This window comes from Mugil cephalus, chromosome 4, assembly GCF_022458985.1.
Source record: "Mugil cephalus isolate CIBA_MC_2020 chromosome 4, CIBA_Mcephalus_1.1, whole genome shotgun sequence".
Lineage (NCBI taxonomy): Eukaryota > Metazoa > Chordata > Actinopteri > Mugiliformes > Mugilidae > Mugil > Mugil cephalus.
In genome coordinates this window covers 20400231-20426510 of record NC_061773.1, presented here as the reverse complement: position 1 = coordinate 20426510, position 26280 = coordinate 20400231, and the positions used below count along the sequence as shown (strand labels likewise).

Genomic DNA, 26280 nt, shown 5'->3' with positions numbered 1-26280 from the left:
AGACATGTAGGGTTTACGTGCAGGCAGCACACCTGTGGGTGTTTCAGCTTAAAGAAAACGCGCAGGAGGGAATTCTGCAGAAAGAAAAAGGCCTCTCCAGAGGACATCAAAGCAGAGTGGTCAAATGTCTGCACTTGGAAGCAGCGCTCTGCCTTCACGCTGCAACTCCCTTTCTATTTCTCTCTGCTTGCTCCTTTGTTTCTTCCCTCTGTCGGCCCGGGTCCAGACTGTGGCGTTGCTTCTCCCCCTTCCTCCAGGGAGTTACGGTTGACATGCCGCGGGCTAAAGGGAATTTGTTCTGCACATCAAGTATGCATCATGTTGCAGTTTCCGTGGACAGCACCAGAAAATGTGAAATAGACAGAAAAGCATATTGGAGAGAGGCCACTGTCCCCCGTTGGAGCCGTGGGAAGTGGAGGGGACACATGTTCGGTAATGAGAGCGTTTCACATTCCTGGGTGCTGGACCGAGCAGGATGAGTCACCATCTAATCAATTTGTTGGGGCTCGGATATTGTTGAACACACAAACGTCCAGTGACGACTGTAATGGGGCGACAAGCAAATGCACGCTAACGTCCTAACCTGCGCACACCCAGACCCAGCCGAAAATATCATGTTTACTATCGATTTGCCACTTGCCAGGGATTGAATTCGATAAGACGTGCCACGTTTGCATCTTCGCACCGACAGGTGAACAAGCGGGTCGTGTGTGCGTGTCCATAGACGTGAGTGCGTATGTTTAAGAGATGTGAAACCCATTGTAATTACTCTGCGAGAAAAAGAGCGCGTGATAACCTGATGGCTCGGCTCTGCGTGGGGAAGAAACATTTCTCTCAGCTGGAACAGCGCCTGGATAGATTAATAATGAACTGTGCAGTTATACTTCTGCTGACTCATTGGAATACAATAAGGCTGCAGCAGGGGGCAACATCTGTGGTTTTGGTGATTTATTTATTTATTTATTTATTTATTTCCCTCTTCAGAGAAGGCTTGGGGATAAGAGAAGGTGGGGACAGAAGTAATAAAAGAAAAAAAAATGGAGGAGAGTGGGTGGGCTTATTACAAGGTCAATTCCATTAAGAGTGCCTCAGGATGAATGTATGGTACGGAGCTGCTGGGCATGTTGGGCCTTGCCCTCCATCAATCACCTACTTTTACGCGGCGACCATGACACTGGACGCTTGAGGGACCTGATTTGATTATCGCCATATTTCTGAAAGAATTCAGTGACTGACAGCTGAGGAGAAAATAACCCACGTATATTTTTAGCATGGTATTATTATTATTATTACCGTTAACAGGAATCAAATGTTCAGCAGAAACCCATTTTTATTCTATACACACAAATGTGGTGGATGGAAAAATCAGCGTGTGACGCGGTTAACGGTGTTGAGTGTTGCTGCAGAGTGCTGAGATCTTTCATTACCACAAGAAATGGGCATTGTTGTTTATTTCGATTAAATCTTTCACTCAACATCAAGCATCTATTTAATGCACCAGATGCATATTATTACACAGCTGAGTTCACCAAATTCATTTATTCCTGTTGGATTGAAATAGCTAAAATCAATCTAAATTTCAAATGTTTAAATTGGCCCCAGACAAGGCAGAAATGCAGAAATTTCCCTAATCTTCTTATGGCATAGGTTCGCAGTGGTACTGTAAGCGGGTCGCAAAAGTTTTGGTTGATTAGACTTTTTTTTCTTTTCTTTTTTTTAATTTTCCCCCACAAATTTTAGACATTAACATGAATTCAGCATATTTCTGTAAAGGGATAAATGGAGGCAGAAGACGTTACCTTTCAGTCAGCACTTCACTCATTCAGCGATACAGGAGCTGTCTCAACATCGCGTGTTTCACACAGAGCGTAAACACTAGCCCTGTCAATCTAAACTTCCTTTACACAGTAGGCCCCTCCCCTATCGCTGCTGAGCCAATCACAGCGCCACATATTATGCGTTAACTCCGCCAGGTCCCCCACAATTGGCCGAGAGCCTGTTCAGTCCCCAGGTGAAATCCAGAAGGACTACAATATTAGCAGAAGAGAAGCTAACAGTGCATCTGGCTCCCATCAGTCAACTACTGAGGCCAAAACGGATCTATTTGTTTTATTTTCTTTACCTTTTTATTTCCATCCTACTGTTGCACGCTTGAAATATAAAAATTGAATAACTGAACCAGTGTATTATTTGGATAGCTTAGTATTGAATGTAAAATGATGATAATAATGTATATTTATAAATAGTACTAGGCCGAGTTTAATATAGAACACACATAGTACGTAAGGGGTCCCTACTTAATATCTCATCAGTTTGGAGTCCTTGGCCTGCAAAATGTTGAAGACCCCTAACTTTTGGCATTTGCTGATAATTTCTGACTGTGACTGTATACAGTATATTAGATCGTGTTCTGCTGCACTAACGCTGCTTCATTCATCTCTGATGACGGTGCTGTGTTACATGTGATGCGAGTCTCCCCTGGAAGTCTTATTAATAGCATGCACGTTCATTTATTTATATTATTCTTTCCTGTTATGATGCAGTCTGCAGGAATCCTAACATAGAGACAATTTGTACAAACATGAGTCATTCCCCACATCTCAAAAGAGCCAACTTTACAGCAGAAATAAACATTCACCTACTGTATGCAGTAGGTAATTTTCTCCTCCATAACATCTGTCTCATCTCATCCTCTACTACTTATCCTCACTAGGGTCGCGGGGGTGCCAGAGTCTATCCCAGGTGTCATTGGGTGATAGGCGGGTTACACCCTGGACAGGTCGCCAGCCTAACACAGGGCTAACACATAGACCATTCACACTCACACCTAGGGTCAATTTAGAATCACCAATTAACCTAACAAGCATGGAGCTGGGAGGAAACCGGAGTAACTGGTGGAAACCTGTGCAGACACAGGGAAAAGATGTAAACTCCACCCAGAACATCTGTATGAGTTCAAGTTTTACATAATTTAGCTATTTAAGTTTTATGCGGGCTTGAAGTCAGGTGTAAGTAAGGTTGCTAGCTATCTAATGGGCATCACCCGCCTGCTTCACCTCCACCTCCTGGCGATGGTTGGAGAAAACCACACTGAGCTTAAGAACTTCTCGTCGCCGAAGGTTCATCCATCTTTATATAAAGTAAATAAAGTGAGATTTATTTTCATTTTACTAGAGAAAAGCAAATACATGAAATCTATCTTAGGCAACAGGAACGTCTAAAGGCAGGCAATTAAATGCTTGGTTATCTTAGCCAGCAAAGTGCAATGAATTGGCACTGTGCAATTTTGTATTTCCAAGCCTGATTTAGTTGCTATTTATAGATGATGTATTACTAGATCGTCAGACAGATTCCTATTGTGTAAAATAAGATAGAATAACAAGATAGAGGCGATTTGTTGCTTGTTACTTACTTTTCCCAATTCCCAGTACTGGAACGCACCACTACTACCACAGTTCTGTTATTATCCTTCTTTGCTTGCTAACAAGTAGCAAATCCCCCCTTTTTTTTCTATTGACCCAGCACTATCAGTAACACATCCTTCCCTCTCCACTTGACCACCCAGTGGAACCAGCAAGACTCCAGGGAGAAGACAACCTCTCCAACGGCCAATTACACCATTAATTGCTTATCAGATCCAATTTGGGTTTGCAGTAAATGAAGCAAAGTATTTTCAACTGGGTGTGCAGCGAGCGTGTGTGTGTGTGTGTGTGTGTGTGTGTGTGTGTGTGTGTGTGTGTGTGTGTGTGTGTGTGTGTGTCTAACTGTGTGAGGCTCAACGCAGTGTGTTTCCTCTGTCATCCCCAATCAGTGGAATTGAAACATCTAATTGCCGAGCTCCCACTCGTTTGCCTTCCAAAACATTCCTTTGTTTGTCTAATCAGGCACTCTCTCTCACACGCAGTCTTCAATACTGTGATGCATCGGGGCTTCCTTGTGGACTGGCTTGCACACACAAACACACACCACACACAACCCACCACTGAGATATGAGGTGAGACATATTAAAAATGGAGCAAAAGTGTCCGTCTGCAGTGGTGGGGTGATTGATGAAGAGCATTGTGTTTTACGACTGCTGTCAGTGGTGAATATGCTGACACATACTTTAATTAATCAGGGGCATTAGAGACTCTCCTCACTCTTCGCCCGCGCAGTGCAGGTGTTCCCGACTCTCCTTGACAAGTTCGGAGACGCCTCTTGGTTAGCCTCGGCGTTTCATCTGTGAGACGTAGTTTTTTTTCCTCGTGAACTTCCTTCAGTCTCGCTCGTGATGCTTCAATAAATAAACAAAACAGGCTTGAACTTAGGCTCCTATCGATCCTCTTCACCCTGCGCCTGTAACGCAGTACACCCAACTGTAATGAACCCCTGAAGATTAGGCTAATTGGACCGTGGCAGGTGAGGAGTTCAGCCTTCCGCTCGCCTCTCCAGCGAACATCCTCTCCTGGAAGAGAACGCACGGAGACGCGGTCCGAGCGAACGCATGCGCGATCACGCAGCTCGGCGTCCCTTTGTGAGAAGCCTCATTATACCTGCAGTTGACTTGTCGGAGACACGACCGTTGATGCAGTCAGGGGTGTTGTGTCAATTTTTGATAGAGTTTCCGATTGATTTATTTTTTCCAGGGAAAGCGAATCGATGGAAATCTCATTAAGGTGGAAGGTAAAGGTCACAGCAGATGTATAAATGAACGCCCCAGTGGTTCTCAACGTAGTCTCTTTATAGTTTCAGGGACACGCTGGTGACTTATCCGCTGGAGACTGCGCAGCGAATCAAACTTTTCGCTTTTGTTTACTGAGCATAATTTAACGCTGCCACCTCCCGTTACGCCGTGCGCCGTCGATGATTGCACAACACGATCGTTCACTGTATGCGGCGAGCAGATGAAACTGTCGGCCATTTTTACCAGCATCGATTTCATTTTAATGGCTCGAACATAAGTGCTTCACGGCTTAGGATAATACGGGCACAGACGAGGCTTAAACGCGGCATCGCTCAATAGATTGATATCAGCAACATACAAAATGTGAACATGATTGCGAAAGGTGCCCCTTGAGAAATATTAGAAAACTCTATGACTCAGCCTTTTTAGTGTTTTTCAGCTCATTGTTTTGGTTTTGTTGCGTCTTTCATGAACTGTTGCCGACACAGGCAAAAGAAATTGTCTGATGAGGCCAGAAAGAGATGGACAGTGGTGGGGGAGACCTGAAAAAAAAAAACTTTAATAGTAGCCTTACTTTCATCAAACACAACTCTACAGGTTAGTTTTTCTCATTGTCACAGTTTGACATAAAGATGGACTAACCCTCTGTGACGAAGTTTCCTGAGGAGCAGTTTTGAAGCTCATTATTGGAGGTTCTTGATTTGATTCAAACAGGTAATTTATATAAAACTCCACCCCAGTAGAATGATTAACTGTGTACCTTTCAACTAATTAACTTTATTAGGATTCCTTAATTTACTTGGTATAGAGTTTAAATGTTCTGCACGTTATCACTAATGTGCTGCAGCTTCCGTTCAAACCCAAAAACGTATGAATGTGCTTGTAAATGTTTACTGTACGTCCTCCAGTATTTACAACGGTGACCCGCTCTGATTCATGTCTTGAGTGCAGTGCATGCTGGGATAGATTCCTGATGGATAGGCTTTTAAAAGAAATGATTGTGCATAGAAAATGTATGGACAAAACTGATTGCCGCAAAGCTACATTCGTCAAATATTCCCTTCCCGGGAGGGCGAGGTGACGGCTTTCCTTAAATGTTTCGTCGGGTGGCAAAGGGTGGACTCGGCGCACGCCGGGAACTGGCACGAGTCCGCCCTTAAATGCAGCTGCCGCGCTCCGAGGCAAGGCTGCTTTTCACTTTTTCTGAAGTGTGCGGCTGTCCGTACGGTATTGATATCATGTCTTAGTTTTTCATTTCTGGCGGAGACTCCAGGGGAGCTCAGGGTGTTCTCGAGTGTTTAAAGACCCCGGACCTCGATAGGTCCCAATGAACTGTGTGAACGGAAGCCTGGGGGAACAGATATTTCCCAAATTCAATCCCTCTAAAAGAGGAGTGTTTGGTCAAGAGCCGTTACTCATTCTATTCCCCTTCCCCCTTGCCTGCGCTCGTTTCCTCTCTTCTCCGGCGTCTCTCGCAGTCTCTTGCTCGGCGAACGGTGATTCATATGCGGCGAGCGCAGACTGGAGCCTCTCTCACCTGTCTTGAGAGCCCCTTTGTAGTCACCCGCTGGCCCCCCTTGACTGTCTCGCATCGCATCCAACAACAACACCTTCCCTCACGCACACCTTGTTTTGGGACAGTTGTGAATTTTTATTTTTGTGGTGTGAAGCCGGCACCGTATGAGGATTTGGAGAGGGCGAGCGAAAGCTGTGATGTTTACACATTTCAGATAAATGACCACGCTGTTTGCTTTAATAACCGCACTGAATGCACAGACACGTGTAATTGCTTTGATGTTGCTCTAATGGCTGCAAATAATAGCACTCTCCGTGATTATAGAGTCAGTTAGGTGCTGGAGGTGTACACGCGGGCCTTTGTGCATGTGAGAATTCCCCAATTCCTTCCCTCCTTTAGTTTTTGTCTGGGCTCCCACCCCAAGGGCTTGATTTAGATGAAATGTCACTTTTAATGGAAAATTTGATGGAAGCAAAACAACAAGTTGGAATATTGCTTGCGTAAGTAGCAGGAGGGGAAGCAAGTGCCAGGCCGATGTCAGCGGCAGGGGTTGTTTCTCCCTTGATTGTGCTCTTTAGGAATTCATTGGTTGCCTCTATGATATTAGTGCCGTAGCAAATGTAGCCCCCAGGCAGGCAGGGGCGGCCGAAACACTGCCTCTCTTTATGGATGAGCGTGCCAGGAGGAAATACGCTCGCTGCCCCGGCCCCGCTTTGGACCCCGGAACGAGCTGAAGGAGAGCGGGCGCCGGCGATAAGAGCTATAGCGGCTCATCGTATCTGCCCTTTGTTCCCCTGTTTTCATCGCTTACTTCTTTTCTTAATTGCTTTCATATCATGAATTTGTATGAGTGGCACTCACATTAATGAGACGCAAACCTCCCTGGCAAACCGGAGTCATTTATTGCTTGATTGGCTGCAGCGTCCATGCTGCTGAAACACTTCACTTATGCCTCTCGTGGAACCAGCTGCTCCTCTGCGTCAACCCAGTGGGTAATTCTTAATGTCGGCGGTGCGGCAAACGATCATGGCATGCCACGGGCAACTCCAGGACCTCCCTCGGAAACTGTTTGCAGCAGTGCAGATATTAGCCTCGGTATCATTTATGTGGCCTGCCATGCAGTTTTGTGTTTCTATAGTAACTCTGGCCACACAGAATTCCCATTTGGCGGCGTAGTAATTAATTTATCTCTATTGATCTCTTGTATCCCTCAAGCCTTTCAGCAGGGTGGCCTGAAAGCTGAAAGCTGCATTGTTGATTGAATGCAGAGTCTATCTTCAGATGCGATCACAAATCAGTCCCCATAGGGGAGTAGCTGGAAGCGGGCCAGATTATGTTCTTTCATGCTGCAGTGGTAATGATTCATTTCATTGTACAAGACACAAGTGACTTTAATTGCAGGTTTGGTACTGGGCAGCAGTCTCTGCCCCGCTCGCGGTCACATGGACTGCAAACTCAACTGCAACCCAGGCACTTATGACACAGGCCACATATCAGACACCAGCTTATTCCCTATATTTTGCTTCTGGTGCATTTTGGCTTGGAAGGGTCTAGATGCTTCAGGTTCAGATTTTTATAATAACCTGTTCCCGGCAGCTCCCGGTGCAGCATGACATTTACTCAGAGCAGGGCAAATAAGGATAGAGTAAAAAATAACTGAGTGTTTGCCTAAGGATGTTCGGCTGCCTTTCTGCCCCACCCCTCCAATCCCGTCTCCTTCCTCTTCACGTCTTTTCACCTTCACACTTACTTTACAGGTATTATGTTTCTTCAACTCATCTGTAATGTGCAGGCACCCCTGGCTAACAGATAACAAGAAGTGATCTTGTAAACTTCTCCATAACTTCTCAGTACATGCGGACTTTGAAGCATGCGTAGTGCATTGCAGAAACAACTGTAGTATTCATCATCCACTATGTAGTGCAGAGGGAAAAGCTCAAGAAACTTTGCAGCCAGCTAGAAGTCAGTGTACGTCTTTCTCTTCACTCGCGTTTGGAATCTTAACCCAAAGGTTCAGGAATTAAATTGATACCAAAAAAAAAGTAAAATGAGGGCGATAAGGCGACAAAGTTCGACAAGACTGATCGGGGGCAATAGCACAAGACGACGCAACATTAGGCAAATAAGTGGAACTAAAAGCAGCAGAAGCAAAACGCAGAATGGGAGGGAAAAAAAGTAATGATAGTTCACCTTATGTCAGCCTCCCTGACAGAGAGGACTTGAAAGTTCGGAGACAAGCGTTGTCATGGGAACAGATTTTTTGCACTGCTGACAGGCGGGTGGTCTTTTTTTTTTTTCCTCCTCCTCCCCAGTGGATGACAATATCCGCCAATAAAGATGTCATCTTGAGAAAAATAGGTGTTGGCCGTCAATGGACCTGAGCGCTGACATCGCTTTTGCTGAAACCCCCGTTGTCCTGAGCAGTCCACTAAGGATTCTGAAGGCTGCTCTGTCCACTTTATTTGAATTTAAAGAGTGCTCCCCACAGGGCTTGTTTAAGGTAACATACTGAAAGGCTCCAGACGTGACACGTTACAAACCGCGGAGGCAAGTGGCAGTTCTGGCTGTCGTGTGCGAAGGCGAGGTGTGAGAAAGTAAAAGAATTACAACTCTCTCATTCTGTGAATTCAGTCCTTAAAGAGATAATATACTCGAGAAGTAGGATAATGAAAGTCATTACCATAAGATCAGAATTAGAAGAGGGATTACTTTGTAAGCCATCTACCAACACTCGCTACCGGTCTCCCAGAAAATTCCAGCTTCTGCGTCAGTGATCATCAACACCCGGCAATGTGCTGTGTGTTAGATCATACTCTGTCCCACAATCTTCGCGCAAGCTTCTGTGCTGCGGGCGTAAGCGCTGTTTATCATGACCAGCCTGCCGTGCACACGGTCTGCATTTTTAATTAAAAGTTGTCATATCTCTGTCTCCAACATTGGGAGGTGTGATGACTGCCTGTCACTTCAGCTCAACACAAACATGTTTATTTAGGACCCAGATTCATTTAATGAGCTTGTCAAAACTGATGAAAATTAGAGGAGGCAGAGGCGACCGATAAGCCCCTCTGTTATTAAAGGGGCTGCGACTGTTTGTTTGTCTGCCTCACTTTGTCCCATGTTGATGCACAAATGCCCCTGTAGAAGTATCCAGCGATCCAAAGGAATTTACATGACCCTGCAACGACCGCTAAATCCTTCCCGGATACGGAGAATCGTATGATTAAAGTTTGCTCGACTCAAACTTTTAAGAATACATGAAGGATTTTGAAACTCGCAGCTACAGAGGATGCTCGGCAGAATTCAGCGGCGCCTCTACACAGCAGTCTGCTCGGTGTTTTCTGAAATGTAGAACAGCAGAAGTAAATAGACATGGGAGCAGACAAGCTTCTGTTCTTATTCGCTTGGGTGCTTTCTTTCTTTGTTGTCCCTCCTCAACACACAAAAGAAAGCAAAAGCCGGATTTTCCTAACAAATCCTCTGAGGGCCGGAACAGCGATGCGCCCGCTCTATGTGTTGTGTATCAGAAAAGTAAAAAAAAAGAAAAAGAAAAAGAAGATGTGTATCAAATGAAATGTAGGATTTTTAGATCTGAGCGTGCGAGCGTCACTCCAGAGCCGCACGGTGACAACTGTATTTCCCCCTAATGGAAAAATATTGCGACGGGTTTTTGCTGTTGTGTTGGAATGGATCAGATTGTAGTTTATTGGTACTATACAAAACTGAATAGGGGAGATGATGGAATTTTAGTGCTTTCCTGCTACCCATAATACATCACAGTTGTATTTGCTCCACAGAGGGTGGTTTTATTGAAAAGCTCCTCTCACTGAGGTTATGCAGACGAATAACAGCATGACATACAAATGCAACCATCTGCTCCCTATGTGGGCTTGGGTGGAGGACATAATTGCATTTTATTTTATTAGTTGTTATTGTCAGTTGCCATCTCATAAAAATGCAAATACTGCACATATGGAACATGACTGTGTCAGACAGAGCAAGCGGAGAACACAGGAATGGTTGGAAATGAATCCTGGAGGAGAATGAAGAGTTTGCAGGACGTCTTGTGTTGTGTCTCCGCTTCTTCTCTGACTTTCCATTGGCTTTTGAGTACACCTATTGAGTATTCACGATCAGGATCGTGTGATCGATGGAATGAACAATAAGTACAGTATCTAATGTACACGCATTGATTAACACTGAATTCTGAGAGAGTCTGACGGTCCAGCTGTGTGATAGTGATCAAAAATGTTAAGTGACACTGGTGAGTTAAAATCCAGGTCATGTTGTACCAAATTAGCAAAGGCCTATTTGGGGAAAGAAGCAGCACAAATGCAACATGACTTGTGAAGCTCAGCCAGGAGCGCAGGGTTTTGGCAACATTTACAGAACATAAATAGCATTGAGGTGAAAAGGAAAGTGCTGCTGGGATAAGAAGAAGTAAAAGCCACTTAAGGCTTATAACTGCTGTCTCACACATTCAGAAGCTGTTAATGCTTCTTGACTCCGGGTAACATGAACCTGGAAAGTAATCAAATGATCACATCACACAACTACAGACAGTAATGTTGTATTATCACACGTTTTTGTTGGTTTACTTATATTATAGTACGTTGGAGTGGTAGGTGTTTTGAGAGCCCTTTAAAGCCTAAAACCAAGTCTTAGCCTTTCTCTACCGGGTTCACTTTGTGGGGTCAAGCATTTCGGTCAAACGCCACAAATATAGTGGTTAATTATAGAAAAAGCGTGGACACACACACACACACATACTAAAACCCACACAAAAAGTGTGAAAAAGCAAACGCTCCTAAGTGCTACCTTTTACTTCGATTGAAATGTGCTTTATATGCCTTCCCATATCTAAGTGCTCCATTTGACCTTCTCACTGTCTCCGTTTCCAGAACCAAGCCCATCACCTCTTAAGTGACCCGCACTCTCAGGCTTGCTTGGTGCCATTTTTCTTGAACTATAACCAAAGACGGCATAGCACTGAACGGAACACGGAAATCAATGTTGAGCCTCTCCAAACACAGAAGCACGGTGCTCTAATTAAAGCTGTCCGACAATCGCGCACAGTGGCTTTGTTTCATGGACTGCTGTGGCCATTTGTTCTGTCATAATTCACCAGTTCTGGATTTCAGATAGAGCGCGAGGCGTCTATTACAATAAAACACCATGTTTGGTTTGATAAATACCTAATCAATGACATTAAAAGCATGACATTTAGAGGCCATTGGCATTTCAGAGAGGTCGATGGGAAGGAGTGTGATCGATGCGATGATGCATTTCAAAGTACGACTTCACTTCTTCTTTCTATTTTTGTGCCACCTGTCAAAATTCTCTTCTGCTTAGCGACCAGTTGTGGTGAGTCTCCCAGTCTGTCATATCCGCTGACATCTCCGGGAAGCAAATGAGCGCTCAGGGTCACTTAAAGGGTTCGGTTGTCGTTGCTAGCCAACAAGCAGCGTCTAAAACAAAACCGTGGGACGAGAGACAGAGAAGGCATTCGATTCCAACGTGAAGGCTTTGAACGTCTCCATGCGGCTGCAGAGGTGCCACGTCCGCTTAAAGGAGTGCCGCTTTGTTCTCCTGTGTCAAGATCAAAGTTACCCAAAAGTCACGGAGTCCGTCTGAACTCAAAATGACGTAGTAGATAGCGGTTTTTACGCACTTTACCTCGGAGCGAGAGTCGAGCCACTCGTTTCAGAGCCGCCGCCACAGAGGCTCTGACGAAGCGGCGTTGACGTGCATCTCATAGTGCATTGTACCACTCCTGCAGCAGACACATAATAGAGCTCTAACAGACCCAGGGGAGATTGTTAAAATAGCGCGCTAGGTTAGCTCAGACTAGCGGTGAAGTATTCCCCTGTGAGGATCATCAAATAGACACCTAAGGGATTGATGGCAGCCTTTAGCTTCCTCCTAATAGTCACACATTGGACAGATATGACTGCGAGGATGAGTCCCGGGTGGATGTGAAACACTTCACAGTGCCCGTTAGCTACTGGTTGTCAATAGAAGCCGGCGCGCAAGAGGAGTGGGTTGGTAGCCCGGCGAGCAGGCGGCGGCGCTCTTTGATGGCTTAATGGTTAAACAGGGTCGCAGGGAGATGAGTTAAGGGTTTTCTGGGCGGGGGGGCGACGGCAGTGAAACCATTGCATGCCAGCTGAAGAGGTGTAGTTTCCCCCTCTCCTCTCATTATAACAGTTGAGCCGCTATTTTTGCTCATTTTCTTGCTCATTTTGTATTCTCCTATAATTCACAGTGTGTGACAAAACCCATGACGCGAGGGGCGGGGAAGCAGAGAGGAGCTGTGAAGGCCTTCCTCAGTGTCCTCGTCTGCCTTTCACAATCATCATCTCCCTCCCGGACTCCGTGCATGTGCACGGTGTAACTAAGCACCTCCTTTCCTCCCCAGCCAGCCCCGGCTCTTGATCTCCCCAGGCCCTCCGCCATCCTTCACTGGTCTTAATGACAGACATTTATTTAATTCAGGCAACACGGAAATGAGATTAGTTTCGATACAGCAGGACGGAGGGACAGAGAGCGGAGCTGCAGAAAATGAGAGGGGGAAGAAAAGTGAGTGTGTCTTAGCCCATCACTCGCCACCCACCTGCTTCTTTGGCCTCAAGCTATTTTAGAACATGTTTGCAGACATTACAGTCAACGCTCTGTCACTGGCTCCGTCGTGGCTTACTACAGCAGGCCCCGGACGAGCCAGCAGGAAAAAGATGACAGAGATGGTGTTGATGAAGATGATGATAGTAATGATGATGATGATGATGATGGCAGGCTGTTGATGCTGTCAGTTGGTAATGTGATCGCATCCACCAAATGTGGCTGATTGCTACTTCAGCGCCGCCTCTTACTTCGTTATATTTGCGGAGGCTGCGCCATTAGGATATTGCTCTCCACCAAAGAGCGGCGTCAGACTGCATGCTAGTGGAAGCATTGAGTCAGCAGGGTGTCTGTGTGTGTGTGTGTGTGTGTGTGTGTGTGTGTGTGTGTGTGTGTGTGTGTGTGTGTGTGTGTGTGTGTGTGTGTGTGTGTGTGTGTGTGCAGCTCTGCGGAAGCTTTAGCAGTCTTTCACCCTCCAGTTCTGACACTGTGCACAGAGTGGAAAGTGCGACAGGAGACCTCGGTTCAGACATATGTTCAATGTATCACATTTTTTAGGCACACATGGAGAACTCTCGATTGCCAGGTGAGCACGCACAGACGCACAAACGTGCACGGTCAGCCGAATGCAAATCACACACGAGATAAAGCAAAGACGCGCTTCTGCCTGCAGAGATACGAGGCGGCTGCAGAACAGCACTTGGCTGCCTGAAGCCCCCGAAGCGCATGTCAGCTCCTCCCTCCGTCCCACATCGGGGCTTTGCATTTTAACTAAACATCTGGCTATGTCAGCACCAGTTCATCACGGCGGGGACCCTCAACCCCCACCCGCGCTCGCCTCCTCGTTCTCCCGCGCCGCGCATGCTCGCTCATTTAGATTTAATCGTCGGCGGGCTGGACTTGACACTTGCCCACCTCGACCGGACAAACACGTACAAGTCTGGGTATTGATAATAAGCAGGGGCCGGTGTACACGCGCAAATGTCAGACGTCCTAATGCATGAGATGTTTACATGCTGAAATGAAACCACCCACTGGGCTGTAGCAATTAATTGGCCCCCGCTACCTACAGTGCATTAACATTAAGGTTGAGTCACCCCATTAAATGCGTTTGTCCTCCAGGGGAAGTGGTTTATAGTTAGCTGGGGGAAAGTACAAAAAGCTTATTATAAGCCAGATTCATTCAATTATTCGTGTCTAACAGTGTGCAGTATACATTTATGTAAGCACTTTGCACAAGAGGACTGATCCGCCTGGTGGAATAGTTACAAAATGACCTTATGAAGACAAGTGAGAAGACGGAAGCCTTTGAAACTGTCTGTTCGTTCGGTGATGCCAATTTGGGTAATTTCACCAGACTTCAAAAAATGAGACATGAAGTAAAATGTTGTTTTTAAAAGAAAAGTTTATTTATTTAAAAAAAAAAGTGAAACAAAAGAACATCCTGTGCTTTTTTAAACTAAAAACCCAAATCTGACCGTGTTAGGGAAGGAATCCCCAGGTCTCAGGCTTTCATAAGAATTAAGTTGGCACCGCCTGCGTGAGAAGGTTTTATTTGTTCGTTGACAAGGTTATTGGCAGAATTGGCACCTTTGCCAAAAGCTGGGCTCAGACTACAGGGGTTTCAAGTTGATTTATCCCTGAATTCACCTATCCTGAAAAGAGGAGTGGAAATCCAGTCTGGATTTCACACCAAGGGATCATCCAGTGAATGTATAGGTGGAGTTTTTACAATTTAAATGAATTTTATGTCAGTCAAATGTGTTTTCTAGGTAGAAACCTCAAAAGACTTTTTTGCAGCTAAATGCAGTGACGTTTAACTAGCAAATAAGCAAGCACACAGGCGTGTTCACCAAACCGTTGTCGATTCATTCCTGGCGCAGCCTTGTAGTTTTGAGTGTGGTGCACGTAAGCAATGCTTATCTCTGAAGAAAAGGGGCCTTTACTGATTACAGTGTATTGGCAGTTGGGTGTGTGAAACAGCAGTGTCCTGAAGTGCCCCATTACCGCTGATTTAAAGTGTGTACAGAGCAATAAGCCGAGCAATACAGACACTCTTTTGACAATAGCACTAGCATTCTGGTCACATACGGTAGGACTTCAAAGAGCGAAGAAGCGGGGGTGATTATGGGAGAGAAAACAGACCTTCTCCACGAGACAAATCAAATGTTCTCACCTTAATAACATATTGGCGCTCATTCCTTTTTTTCCACCTGCATTCTGTCAGTGACTCTGCAAAAACTAAACTCAGGAAACATGCATTGAAAGGCTTTCTGCTTCAATTGAAAAGCCCTTTTGTTTGTAATCCAGCGTTTGTCGCACAAGTTTTACACATAATGGTTAGTTTTTCAAAATATGAGACGCGATGCCTACAGACGAATACGGAACAGGACGTACAGAAAATATGTAAACTAGAACATAGATAGATAGATGCAGTTGTGTCAATGTGTTTGTGTTTGTATGTTTATGTGGGTGTACAGCTCTATTAAGTCTGGGAGTATAGGCAGATGGTCGCAAATGAGAAACATTAAATTAAATGTTGAATTCTATAGTCTAATAATAACAACCACAAATACAACTGTATATGTTGTCATGTATATGGTGACAACAAGTAATGCTCTTAATAGTGTAATATGTACAAAAAAAAACAGATGCAAGAGTTGTCAGTTGGTGGTGAATGACAGGTGTGATGAATATCAGGTATGTTTTTCTTTGCTGGGAGAGTGCAGCCCCATGTGCCACTTTTGCCTTACACCAGGATGGTTGAGACGAGTGTGTCAGTTTCTATTACAGTAATCAACCCATATTCACATTTTGTCATCCTGCCAAATACCAGAACTGTGGAATACACAGTCACCAAAGCTTAAAAAAAAAGAAAAAAAAACACTTCTGTGTTTAAACCACAAACAATATCACCCCACAAACCTTCTGTTTTTCTGTTCTCCCAGCCTGAACTCCCGACATGTGGTTTCTTTCCGGCCAAAGCGGAGTCATGACTCACCGTAGAACCAGAGTGTGTGGAGTGGCAAATACACACAAGTTTCTTTTCTCACCACTCCACTGCATTTATCACAACCACCATTGCTGCTGCTGATGATTACAGGAGCAGCCTAAAAAGTTAAATAGTGCTTGAGCAAGTAATGCAGTTTTGGAATTATAACAAATAATAAAAGTAAATTGCAAAGGGGAAATCACTCCACTTTTGTTTTATTTAACAGCCGAGGTTACTAGTTACACAGTAGATTAACTCATCCCAGACAAACATCAGACGATCCAATGAATCTGATTGTTTGTTTTAGACTGATATTTTTAATGATATGTAAAGCGGCTGAAATGAGCTCCACCCTCGACCAGCTTCAACAAACACAATAAACATTTAATTTAAGACAGCAATCAATGTGACAGAGCAGGTAAAGCTGAGCTTTAGGAAACAATTAACATTAACCGTGAACAAAATTTCTTTAACATTACACGCAGTGATTCGGTTCACAGTTAAAAATCCTGATTTGCGCAGCGTGCAGTGTTAAAGGAACAACCCTGTGTGGTCAACAGTAATAGTGTTGCACTGAGTGTGCGTCGCACCGAGGGTTGAATATACGACTGCACTCTCCACAAGGCCCCTATTACCACAAAACGTTAATGCTCCGTGTCGTGGTGCTTCCATTCAGTCACTTCAGTACAATAATTAATCAAAATAAACATACAGTGCTTGACAACAATGCTTTTATATTCAGCACTAATCAGACAACTCATTAGGCAGTAATGAGCCGACTCTGCCTGCTCTTGTCGTGTTTGGGGGAACTTCGGCGCATGGGGAGAAGTGTTTTTTGTGTGTCTGTGAGTGTTAGCGCACAGATTACAACGTAGGCAGGCATGCGCCCACTTATACACATATAAACACGCACAGCGCACCGCACTCCTGTTGTCCCACTCCAATTATGGCAGCATCTCACCCGGGAAGAAGCCCACTTACCCGGCATTCACTTTATGAATAATTGATTGTTTGTGCCAGTGTTGTTTGTAAATACACGTTTGCTCTCTGATTAATAGTTTTCTAGACATACTCATTTGTTCAATTTGATTAGACTCTTAAATGTATTATTTATTAGCTGAAAATGCTCTGCGGTTATTAGTCATCACAAGGGCAACAAGAAGATTTGGCATAAGGACACATCTGCATGCTCACATCAATCCACACTTGCTCACATGCTTGTGTGATTTAGCGCGTTCGGATGTCATGAACATTTTGATCGCCTTTCAGCATGTGTTAGTGCACATCTTAAAGATTTACAGCTCCATTTCTTTGTTTTTTTTAAAACTCAGTCATCATCAAAAGTAACAAGCATTTTCTCGGTGTGTTCATTTGATCCGTATGTTCGAGGTAATTAACACAGGAAAACCATGTTAGCCTTAAAAACTTCTCTGGATAAGTTGCGGAGAGAAAGGTTATCAAACTGGAATTAGATTTTGTCGCGAGCAGCCGCCTAATGTTTTCTCCACGTCGTTGGTCCAGGAAATGACTAACCGTGACCTTTTGTGTGAGTTTCTAATATGTGGGAGTCTGCATCATCGCTGGGCTTAAACAATTCTTTTCACAGCAGCGGCAGCGGCAGCGGCAGCCGGCTTCACGAGGAACCAGGTCAAATGTGTTGGATGACTTAAAAAGAATACAAATGACTAGAGAAGAATGCACAGCGTTGGTCAGGAAGGACCGATCAGAACAAGATTGTCGTCGTGAGGTGCCGCACGCTTGCTTTGATGCTGCTGATTGCCTGCTTTTCAAAGGTCTCTGGAAGGCTTTATTCAGAGCATGTGAGAGCAAGGAGCTACAACACATTGTCAAAGGAAGATGGCAACATGAAACCAATCATATGTGTTGTGCTTCGCCCGTCGATGACGACACCAGTCGCTTGAGTGACACTAGAAACGGCAGCTCTACAACAGTGTCTCTGACTGAGTTGAAGCTTTTGTCGCTCGTATTGCCTTGTGTTCATCTCCGGATACTGTCTTTGACATTCTGTATCCTGAATTCGACTCGGGGAACATGAGTTCACCCATTTTTCCAAGCTACACCGGAGCATTATTTTCGTCTGTTCGCTTCCAGGGGGTGGACTAGCTAGCTCTCGGAGCTGATTAAAAACGCAGAGGTTGGGATTGTGACTCCAGTTGTCTGCACTCAACAATACTTTGCATCCTACAGTGAGAGCGTATAGTGTCTTTGTGCGTTACGAAAGGGTGTTCAAAAACCTCTTGAAAGACAAAATGCCGGAATGGTTGAAGATAACAGCGGACTTCATTAAACTTGATGTACACTCTGACAGCTTGGACTTGTGACATCCTCAACCTAATTATTGCAAGAGAGCAATAAACTGGAGCACCAAGTGTTAATTAGCTGCTGACCCCTCTGCCTGCTCCCAGTGATAGAACCTAAGATGAAAAGTCCAGGAGAAACTATATGTAGGTGTCACACACTGCAGTTGTATCACAGTAGTTTGTAGCACAGTATTCAATGACTCCTTCTTTTAACAGCTCATTCCCTCATTCACATTCCCAGAGCTCTATTCTGCTCTCACCGTAACATCATACTATGTGTGGGAGCGTAACCTATGTTCCCTGGGTCCCTAACCGTAACCCTAACCCTTTTTTAAAAAAAGGGTCCTATGTTCCCCGGTCACATACAAAGCGGGGAACATAGGACCCAGGGAACATAGGAATGATCCCCTGTGGGTGCTGTTTCAAATGGTTGACACAGCTCACTGTAGTCTTTTTATAGGTTGGCCTGTTATCCAGGCCTGAGGAGCCTAATGTGGAATGTTTGACTATTTTCAGCCACCGCATCATCAACACTTACCTGAGCTAAAAGGCCCTTGTTACCATTCAGCTAACCTGCACCTACCACTGACATACTTCTTCTTCTTTTGGGTGAATTGACCATCCATTACAACCACCTACCGACGCTGCACAAGTACATGAGTGCATACTGATCGGGACATCCGTGCATATGTTACACCAACATACAGATCCGTTTGTGGATTTTTGTAACCACGCTAAGGGTGGTGTTACTGCAAACACAATTGGAGTATTTTTTTCAGTACAGTGTTTTCCTGTGCAGCTGAATGTGGCTGTTACAGTGCTAGTGGAACATCTGAAACCTGTTGCAGAGAGGTCATAGGCAAACGTCCAGCCACTCAATAGAGGTGTGCATGTGAATGCGCGTTTGTTGGTGCCTCATGGAACTGTCGGGCACGGTGCATCGCTGGTGTGTGTACACGTATTCCTTGTGCGCGCACGTGTGCGTTTGCGTGTGCATGCCCATATGTGTTACCGCGCTCCTTGGGAGTGCTACCAGGCCAACTGAGGAGGGGAGGAAAAGCAGGCCTGCTCTGCACCATATGCCAAATATGAGCTCGCCTGCCAATTTGTGGGGGATACTGGCAAGTGCTAGCAAGGCTGAATTCTTGACAGAGGGAGATGAATAATTGAACATGTGCGAAGAGAAGTTCTGTTGGGATGGAGTGGAGTGCCTTTTTACACGGAGAAGGGGAATGGAGACCGACTGTCTACAAGCAAAACCCTCATTTAGATCCCAATGTGTTTGTTTTTCAGAAAGTCAAAAAGTTGTAGAGTGGATCGCGAATTGATGGTGAGACGTGAGTTGGGAGAAATAAAAAGCACAACATCGACACGTTTAGATCAGAGCAACAGCAACGAGAGGGCAGTGGCTGATCCTGCAAGTTTGCACCGAGAAAACGGAGAATATACAAATAAGTGAAGAATGATTTGAAGCAAAATCTGCGTAATCTCATAGGTTTGGCGGAGACGTTTAATCAATCAGAGTGTGCATTTTATATCCAAATCTGAATAATTGAACAGACATTCCCGACCAGCCTCCAGTAAATGCAACAGTGGAAAAAACTTACAGGCGCTCGCAGATTTAAGAGTTTGCGCCAGAATCCATAATTGACCAGTTGTAGAAGCAACCCAGGCTCCTTACATCAGACGTATCAGTCGTAATTATTCATACTTCAGTGGACTGAAAGTGCCAAAAAATTTTGATTTGTGAATTTCAATGAAAAATTGGGCCAAAACTGTAACGCCTTTAACTGGGGGCCCGGCATTAAGCAGCCGCGTCGAACATCTGGTTTGTGAGAGCCTCATCATGGCAGGTTTCTAGAGGTGATTAAATGTACAATATGAGCCGTTTTCCCCAGCCGTCCCATATGTTGCACATCCCTGTTACATTTCCTTTTCCTTTTGTCATCTGTCGGCGCGACATCCTCTTCAGTGCATCACACATTAAAACACCAACCGGAGTCGCTGAAAGTTACCACAAACCGTCCTCAGGGGAGCTTCGGTACGTTGCGCGGATCAAATTCCGTGGCAATCCATCCAACAGTTGTCGAGACATTTAAATCAAAGCCACAAATGTCAACCCGCTGGAGCTGGATGAAGCAATTCTTCCTCCCATATCTTGTTTAAACAGCTATTACACAAAATAAGCAGTAGGTCCTCTCAAAACACCGCTGAGAGAAGAGAGGCCTTGAGACGCCTCGCGTGTTATTTATTTATTTTGTAAAAATCTTACCCATTCATTATAACAAAGGACGAAACTTAGACTGTTGACACAAAAGTGTGTCTCACCAGAGTTGGTATTTTTCTCTGTTTAAGTCACCTTTCAAGTCTTCCCAGATTAAAAGGAAAAAAAAAAAAAAACGAAATGTAAGCAATGAATTCAGAATCAAGCCATGGAGATTGCTTCTGATCAAATCTTGCTAAGCAGCTCCGCCAGAGGACGCGAGAAGGGCAGGCAGGCGAGCAAGAGGGAGATGTCAAGAGCCTTCCCTGTCCGTCACCCCACGGGGCCCGAACGAGCAGCGCCCACTGCGACGCACATGCATAGGCAGCGTCCTCTCATGTCTCGTGTGCTTCACCGAGCGATCACGAGAGCAATGTAGACATTGCGACGTGCATTTGAAGATAATGATTAATCCCGCTGCTTGAGGCAATGACAGGAAGAGAGGGAACAAACTGTATTCTGTTTAAGTGTGCTGCTCGGATAATAGACAGAGACTAATGTGAGCGACTGCACCGTTGTGACAGCAGATTTTCTCCAGTAGTAGCCTTACTTTTCGTATGTGTCACTGTCCTGCTATTGCCTGTGACTTTCCATTAATCCTCCGAAATTGATTTGTTTTGTTCTCTTGTTTAACGGTGACTTCAATATCGCAGTGCCACTTTTACCGAAACCTATTGTGTTCTAATCGTCCTCCTTTCTCTCTTTCTCTCTCTCCCCCCCCTCTTCTCCCCATGCCCTTTCTCTCTCCCTCTTCCTTTTCCTCTCTGACAGATACCACCCTGTCCAGGGAACGAGGTAAGTGCCGCGGCCGCACGCTCCCTTGATTTAGAGCCGCCTGCGCGCGGCCCGGGCCAGCAAACGGCGTAGCGGCTGTTTCGCGCTCATGTGGAAGGAACCATTCTCAGATGTTGGTCTCCGCGGGGGAGAGTCGCGCCACAAACATCATTTGCATCACCGGGAAGCTATTTTCCTCTCCATCACATTTCATGTCACAGCAAATGTTGAAACGAGGAGAGAAACGTCGAGCGAAGGCAATTATGAAAGCAGCATCCACGGACCCATGTGGCCAATCAGAATTTGAATTCAGCATATTTTCTCTGCACGCGTTTTGCCTCGACCTACTTAGTCAATTTACCCCCTTTTGACTCCAATCGCATTCAATGAGGAGCCAATAAGGAGTGCATATTTTTTCTTTTTTCTTTGTAACTTCGCCGCTTTAGCGGAGAACATCTCCATGTCCTTTAAATAGATTGTTGATGGTTTCCTCCTCTGAGGCTCTTTCTCATTTTGTTTTGAATTTGACTCCCTTTTGTTGTGTTGCTGTTATTAATGGTCCCCTGTGCTTGGAGAAACACTTTAATCTCTTCATCAAACAGCTTAAAAGCGGGAGTCCATCTGCAATTCGGCTTTCTTTATGTCATTATTTTGCACGTGTGTGGGCGTGTGTACTTTGTCCAGACATCTGGTTTTTTTTGGCAGCGCGAGAGCACCTGTGTCAGCCGCTCCTCCTTCTTCTTCTTCTTCTTTTTCTTCTAGTACTTCGCTTTCTGTGCTCGCTTTCCCGCCGTCATCATCACTGTCAGTGTGGCACCGACTCAAAAAATGTTGCTGAACTTGCTCTTCATCCCGCGAAAGATGATGCTTTGGGGGCGAAACTGTCGAGACAAATTGGTGTGGTGGCATCACACGGTGTAGACAAAACACCACATGGTGTGCGTCTGGTCTTTGAAACCTCAAAGTGACGGGAGGGGGAGAGAAGTGCAAAGTTGTGGTTCGGATCAAGCACCTGAGGTTTCTGTTTGCGTGCCTGGTTAACTTCCATTTGCCGGTGGAGGAGGCGATGGAGGAGGCGATGACACGGCGCACGGAGAAGCTTGTGTGATCAATTTTTCATTGCCAAGCTAGCAACAGTTTTGCTCTGTTGTTTTCCATCCGGTTAGGCGCGAACCAAGAGTGGGGAATACGGAATCGCGCTAAGCAAAGATCTGTATTCATTCTGAGCGTTATCCTTGATTTTGACCTCGTCTGTGCTCGCAACCGCCCTGGCACTCTCACATTAAAAACGTTCATTCTCTCCTATCCCGCACCTACTTTCCTGTTTCTGTGCCGCTGAGTAGCCGCATAATGTGAATATATTCCACAAAGGAAGGCGTAAAAAGAAAAGGGTAGCAGGGATTAAAAAGCAGATGAGAGTGTAAGCGGAGGCAGTGTTAGGGCAAGGTCTCTGCGCCCTTGGTCCTTTTATAAAACGCAGTCAGCAGGAAGCACTCCATTAGGGACCGCTTATCACTCACCAGAGCACACACCATTCGCTTCATACACTTTCGGTATTCAAACCGCCATGTTCTTGGAAGAACAAAAACATACGATTTGTACCCTCAGTGCAAAACCATAAATACTTGAGCCTCTCTCCTTGTGTCTTCCCGTCCTTAACAAGCTCCCTCTGCTCTCTCAGCAGTGGTGGGCTGTTCTCGGAGTCCTGTGATAGGGCCTCCTCAATGTGAAGTGGCTGCTAGCGCATCCTCTCCTAGCTTAATTGGCTATACCTGAGGCGGGAGGGCATGGTGTAATTGCGATAAGAGAAAACGCTGCGCTTGGCTGGTTTTAGTGCCCTTATCTATAATCTCCAGATTGATTATGGTTTTTCTGCCAGTCGTGCAAATTGCTCCACCCCATCAACTGCACTGGAAACCACCTGAACTCGTGTTTCGGCCAAGTCACGATACACTTGCTGTACACTAGGAGATATACTGACCACTGATTTTCCACTCATTTATTCTTTTTTTTCTTTTTTCTTTTTTACACCAGAGACTACAGAGTGTCGTTTACCATCTATTATACCATACTTTCAGACTGGTATACAATTACAGAAATCAATCCTTGGCGAAGAGAGTTGAACTAAGTACTTCTGCCAGTCTCAGTTAGACTGAATGTCTGTGAAGATGTCTCACAGCAAGAAGGTCCTGGGTTGAATTGAATGAAAAGTGTGTCCAAACCTTTGACTGGTTGTGTATGTGGTTTGGTTGAGACAGATAGAGAGGCTACATAATACGGGAATCGACGCAAACGCACAGCAAACAGCTGCTCTTGGATCTGAAACTGCGGTAAAGAAACGTTAGAGACAGAAACTGTCATAATATTTGTCCCAAATGACGTTGATGCTTATTTATGTTCAGAGCATGAAACTGAAATCAGATCTGGAGACGCATGTGGATTTGCATTTTAATATATAATGTGTGAACACAGGTGGTTTAGGCCTAAGACCCCAAACTGATGGAGAGATTAAGTATGGACGCCCTAACTGCTATATGTGTCCTATATTAAACTTGGCTTAGTGCTATTTATAAATATATATCATCATTATCACTTTGCGCACAATATTAAGGAAATAAAAATATGTTGGATTCATGTTAATGTGTTTTTTTAAAAAAAAATAAATAAATAATTAGTCTGTGAAATTTTTAAAAAAGGTCTAATCAACCAAGCATTTTGGCCACGAAGCTTGTTTCCTATTTTGACTACACACATATTTTCTAATTTTCTGTACCAGATGTACTGGAATTCTTGGTGCGCAGTCTGTTTTGCCCCACCATCCCACCGAACACTTCTCTTGTTGCTAGTTTTGAGTAGCGGTCGGGGCTGAAAGAGCAGCTAATGGGCTGCGAAATGTCTCCAAAGCTGGAGCAGCAACAGAAGCTAATGTCTGAAAGCCCCTGGTGAAACAATACAAACAGTGAAGAACCCTGACAGTGCAAAGAGAAGAAAGGGAAGAGGGGAGGGGGGCGTCTCTGCTTCCTTCTAATGTGTCAGAGAGGCCGTTTTTGTCAGCCTAATTGTACTGAAGCTTTCCTAGTGGCCTTGGTGAAATGGCGTAATTGCCTGCTGGAACGGATCGAACTGCATCGCCGGCTGCACTCTGTGGGGTTTCCTTTTGCCATGTAACGTAAGATCCTGGACGTAGCTCATCAGTGTTCTGACATTTGCCGTTTCAATCTTTTTGCTGCGGAGCAGTGTGCTTAGCGCGGCGAATTCAAGGCCCAGAGGTATCGACAGTTGAGTGTGAAGCATTACAGTAAGCAATTTTAGCGGGACAAGCTGATTTACCTGCGCGCAACATGAGAGGCATCGCTTCGAGTGAAGGGTTTTAGTTTCACAGCTCTCCGCTTTGCTGCTAATTGGAATATGTGTTCTTGATCATTGGTGCATTTATGTGTTTTATTGTACGAAAAGGGTAACGTTGCGGCAGACCCGCGTGTTTATATTCTTAGCATTAATTGCCTTTGCCAATGAGTGACTGGGTTTTAATGCCATTCTTGATCATTCACAAGTATTTTCTCTAAAACGTGGTGAAGCGTGCAGCCCCTTCTGCTTCTCTTCCCCCTCAGTACCAATTAAAGCTGTTTTTCTGCAGCAGATCTTGAGCTGATGAAGACAGCCACTAAGAGCTCTTGAAGTAAAGTCACACAGGGCCTGTATGGCAGATGGTTTGTGCAAGAGTATGAGCAAAGAGAGAAAGCAGCAAAGAAGGAAACAAACAAGCATGAAAATGGCAGCCTGTCTCCAGCGAGAGGCTCCTATTTTCTACCCAATTTAAGACATAGCATTTCCAAATTTTTCAAACTTTTCCTCAAAAACGCTGTCAAACCTGCGGGAGACCGGGGGGGAAGGCATAAGATCTGGTGGTGTGGAGAATCCTCGCGCGCCATCTTCCAAAAACTATAGAGACAACTCAAGTATTTCTGAGTAAAAATGAAATAAAAATAAAATACTGGTGGGAGCTGCTTGATCTCGAGGCTTTGACCAGCTCTCCCAGCTGAATGGCAACAAGCTTTGCCGCGGTCTTTCACTACAAAGGCTGAGACAGCAGAGAGTCAAGCCACAGAGGACAAGGCCTAATGGCTACAAGTCCAGCTTCCCCCGGTGGATTACATGCTTTAAAAAGATAAGTCTTGATCAGTATTTTTCCAGAGAGAAAGCCTCTTTTTGTGATGCAGATGAGAGCGGACAGGAAACTAGAACCAATAGGGTCTGTGGCTATGTACTGAGGTACATAGCATACAAATAAGGAACTGGAGATCATACACAGTGTTCGTATTCAGGGTAAGCCCACTTTTACTACTGTGCAGTGTGTTTCATTTTGAATTTTAATTTTTTTTCTGTTCTTAAGATCTGCCAAATTTTTGTATCTTCAGTGAAAAATGTGCCGAGCTCCTGGAGTCACTTCTATCCCTGCAGATGCTCAAATCTCCACACTGCGCCCTTATTAATGCCTGCCATTGTGTATACTTGACCAATTAGTTCACACTTCATTTTAACACCCAGACTGAGACTAATGAAGCCACATTTCCTGGGGTTAATTACACCAACATTATGTGACATTATGAGGAACAGGAAATGGCAAAGCACACTTTAGAGTCTCTCCCTTTCATCATCACCTCCCGCTGTCGGGGAGACTTTCCCCTCTCCCGCGCTCCCTTTATACATCTCCCCCGCGCTGCACTTTCAGGAACATCCTCCCCTTCTCTTAGCGACAAGGCTGGGTGGCACAGTAGCATTAAGAGCCCGAGAGACGAGGCTAGTCTGGGCAAATCCCTGCCCAAATTAGAGAGTAGAGACCATTATTAAAGCCAATTGCCACTGCCTGCCACCAACAGTTAAATTACAATGTCTCTCGAACAAAAAGGTGAGAGGTGTTTATTACCCCCCCTACGTTTCCCTCCCTGCTAGGTTTAGCGAGTGCAGCTTTGGAACTGTGTCATACTTGAAGATCTGGGATGGAATTATAACGCACCGCGGAGCTGACATTCACAAGAGGCCCAGGACCTCAAACGCGCATGCCGATGATTGACACCGCGGTTTCGCGCAAGCAGCATTAAGTTTCTTCGTTTGTGGAAAAAATTAAAAGGCCTG

General features: G+C 45.0%; 1 protein-coding gene across 2 annotated transcripts in view; it reads left to right on the top strand.

The window, feature by feature from the left end:
* Window positions 1–26280, top strand: part of cdh4 (cadherin 4, type 1, R-cadherin (retinal)) — a 186949-nt gene that overhangs the window by 55953 nt on the left and 104716 nt on the right. For both annotated transcript variants that reach the window (XM_047584061.1, XM_047584060.1), the window contains exon 3: window positions 21142–21165. In XM_047584061.1, the coding sequence (XP_047440017.1) occupies window positions 21142–21165 (24 nt within the window). The remainder of the gene's footprint in view (window positions 1–21141; window positions 21166–26280) is intronic.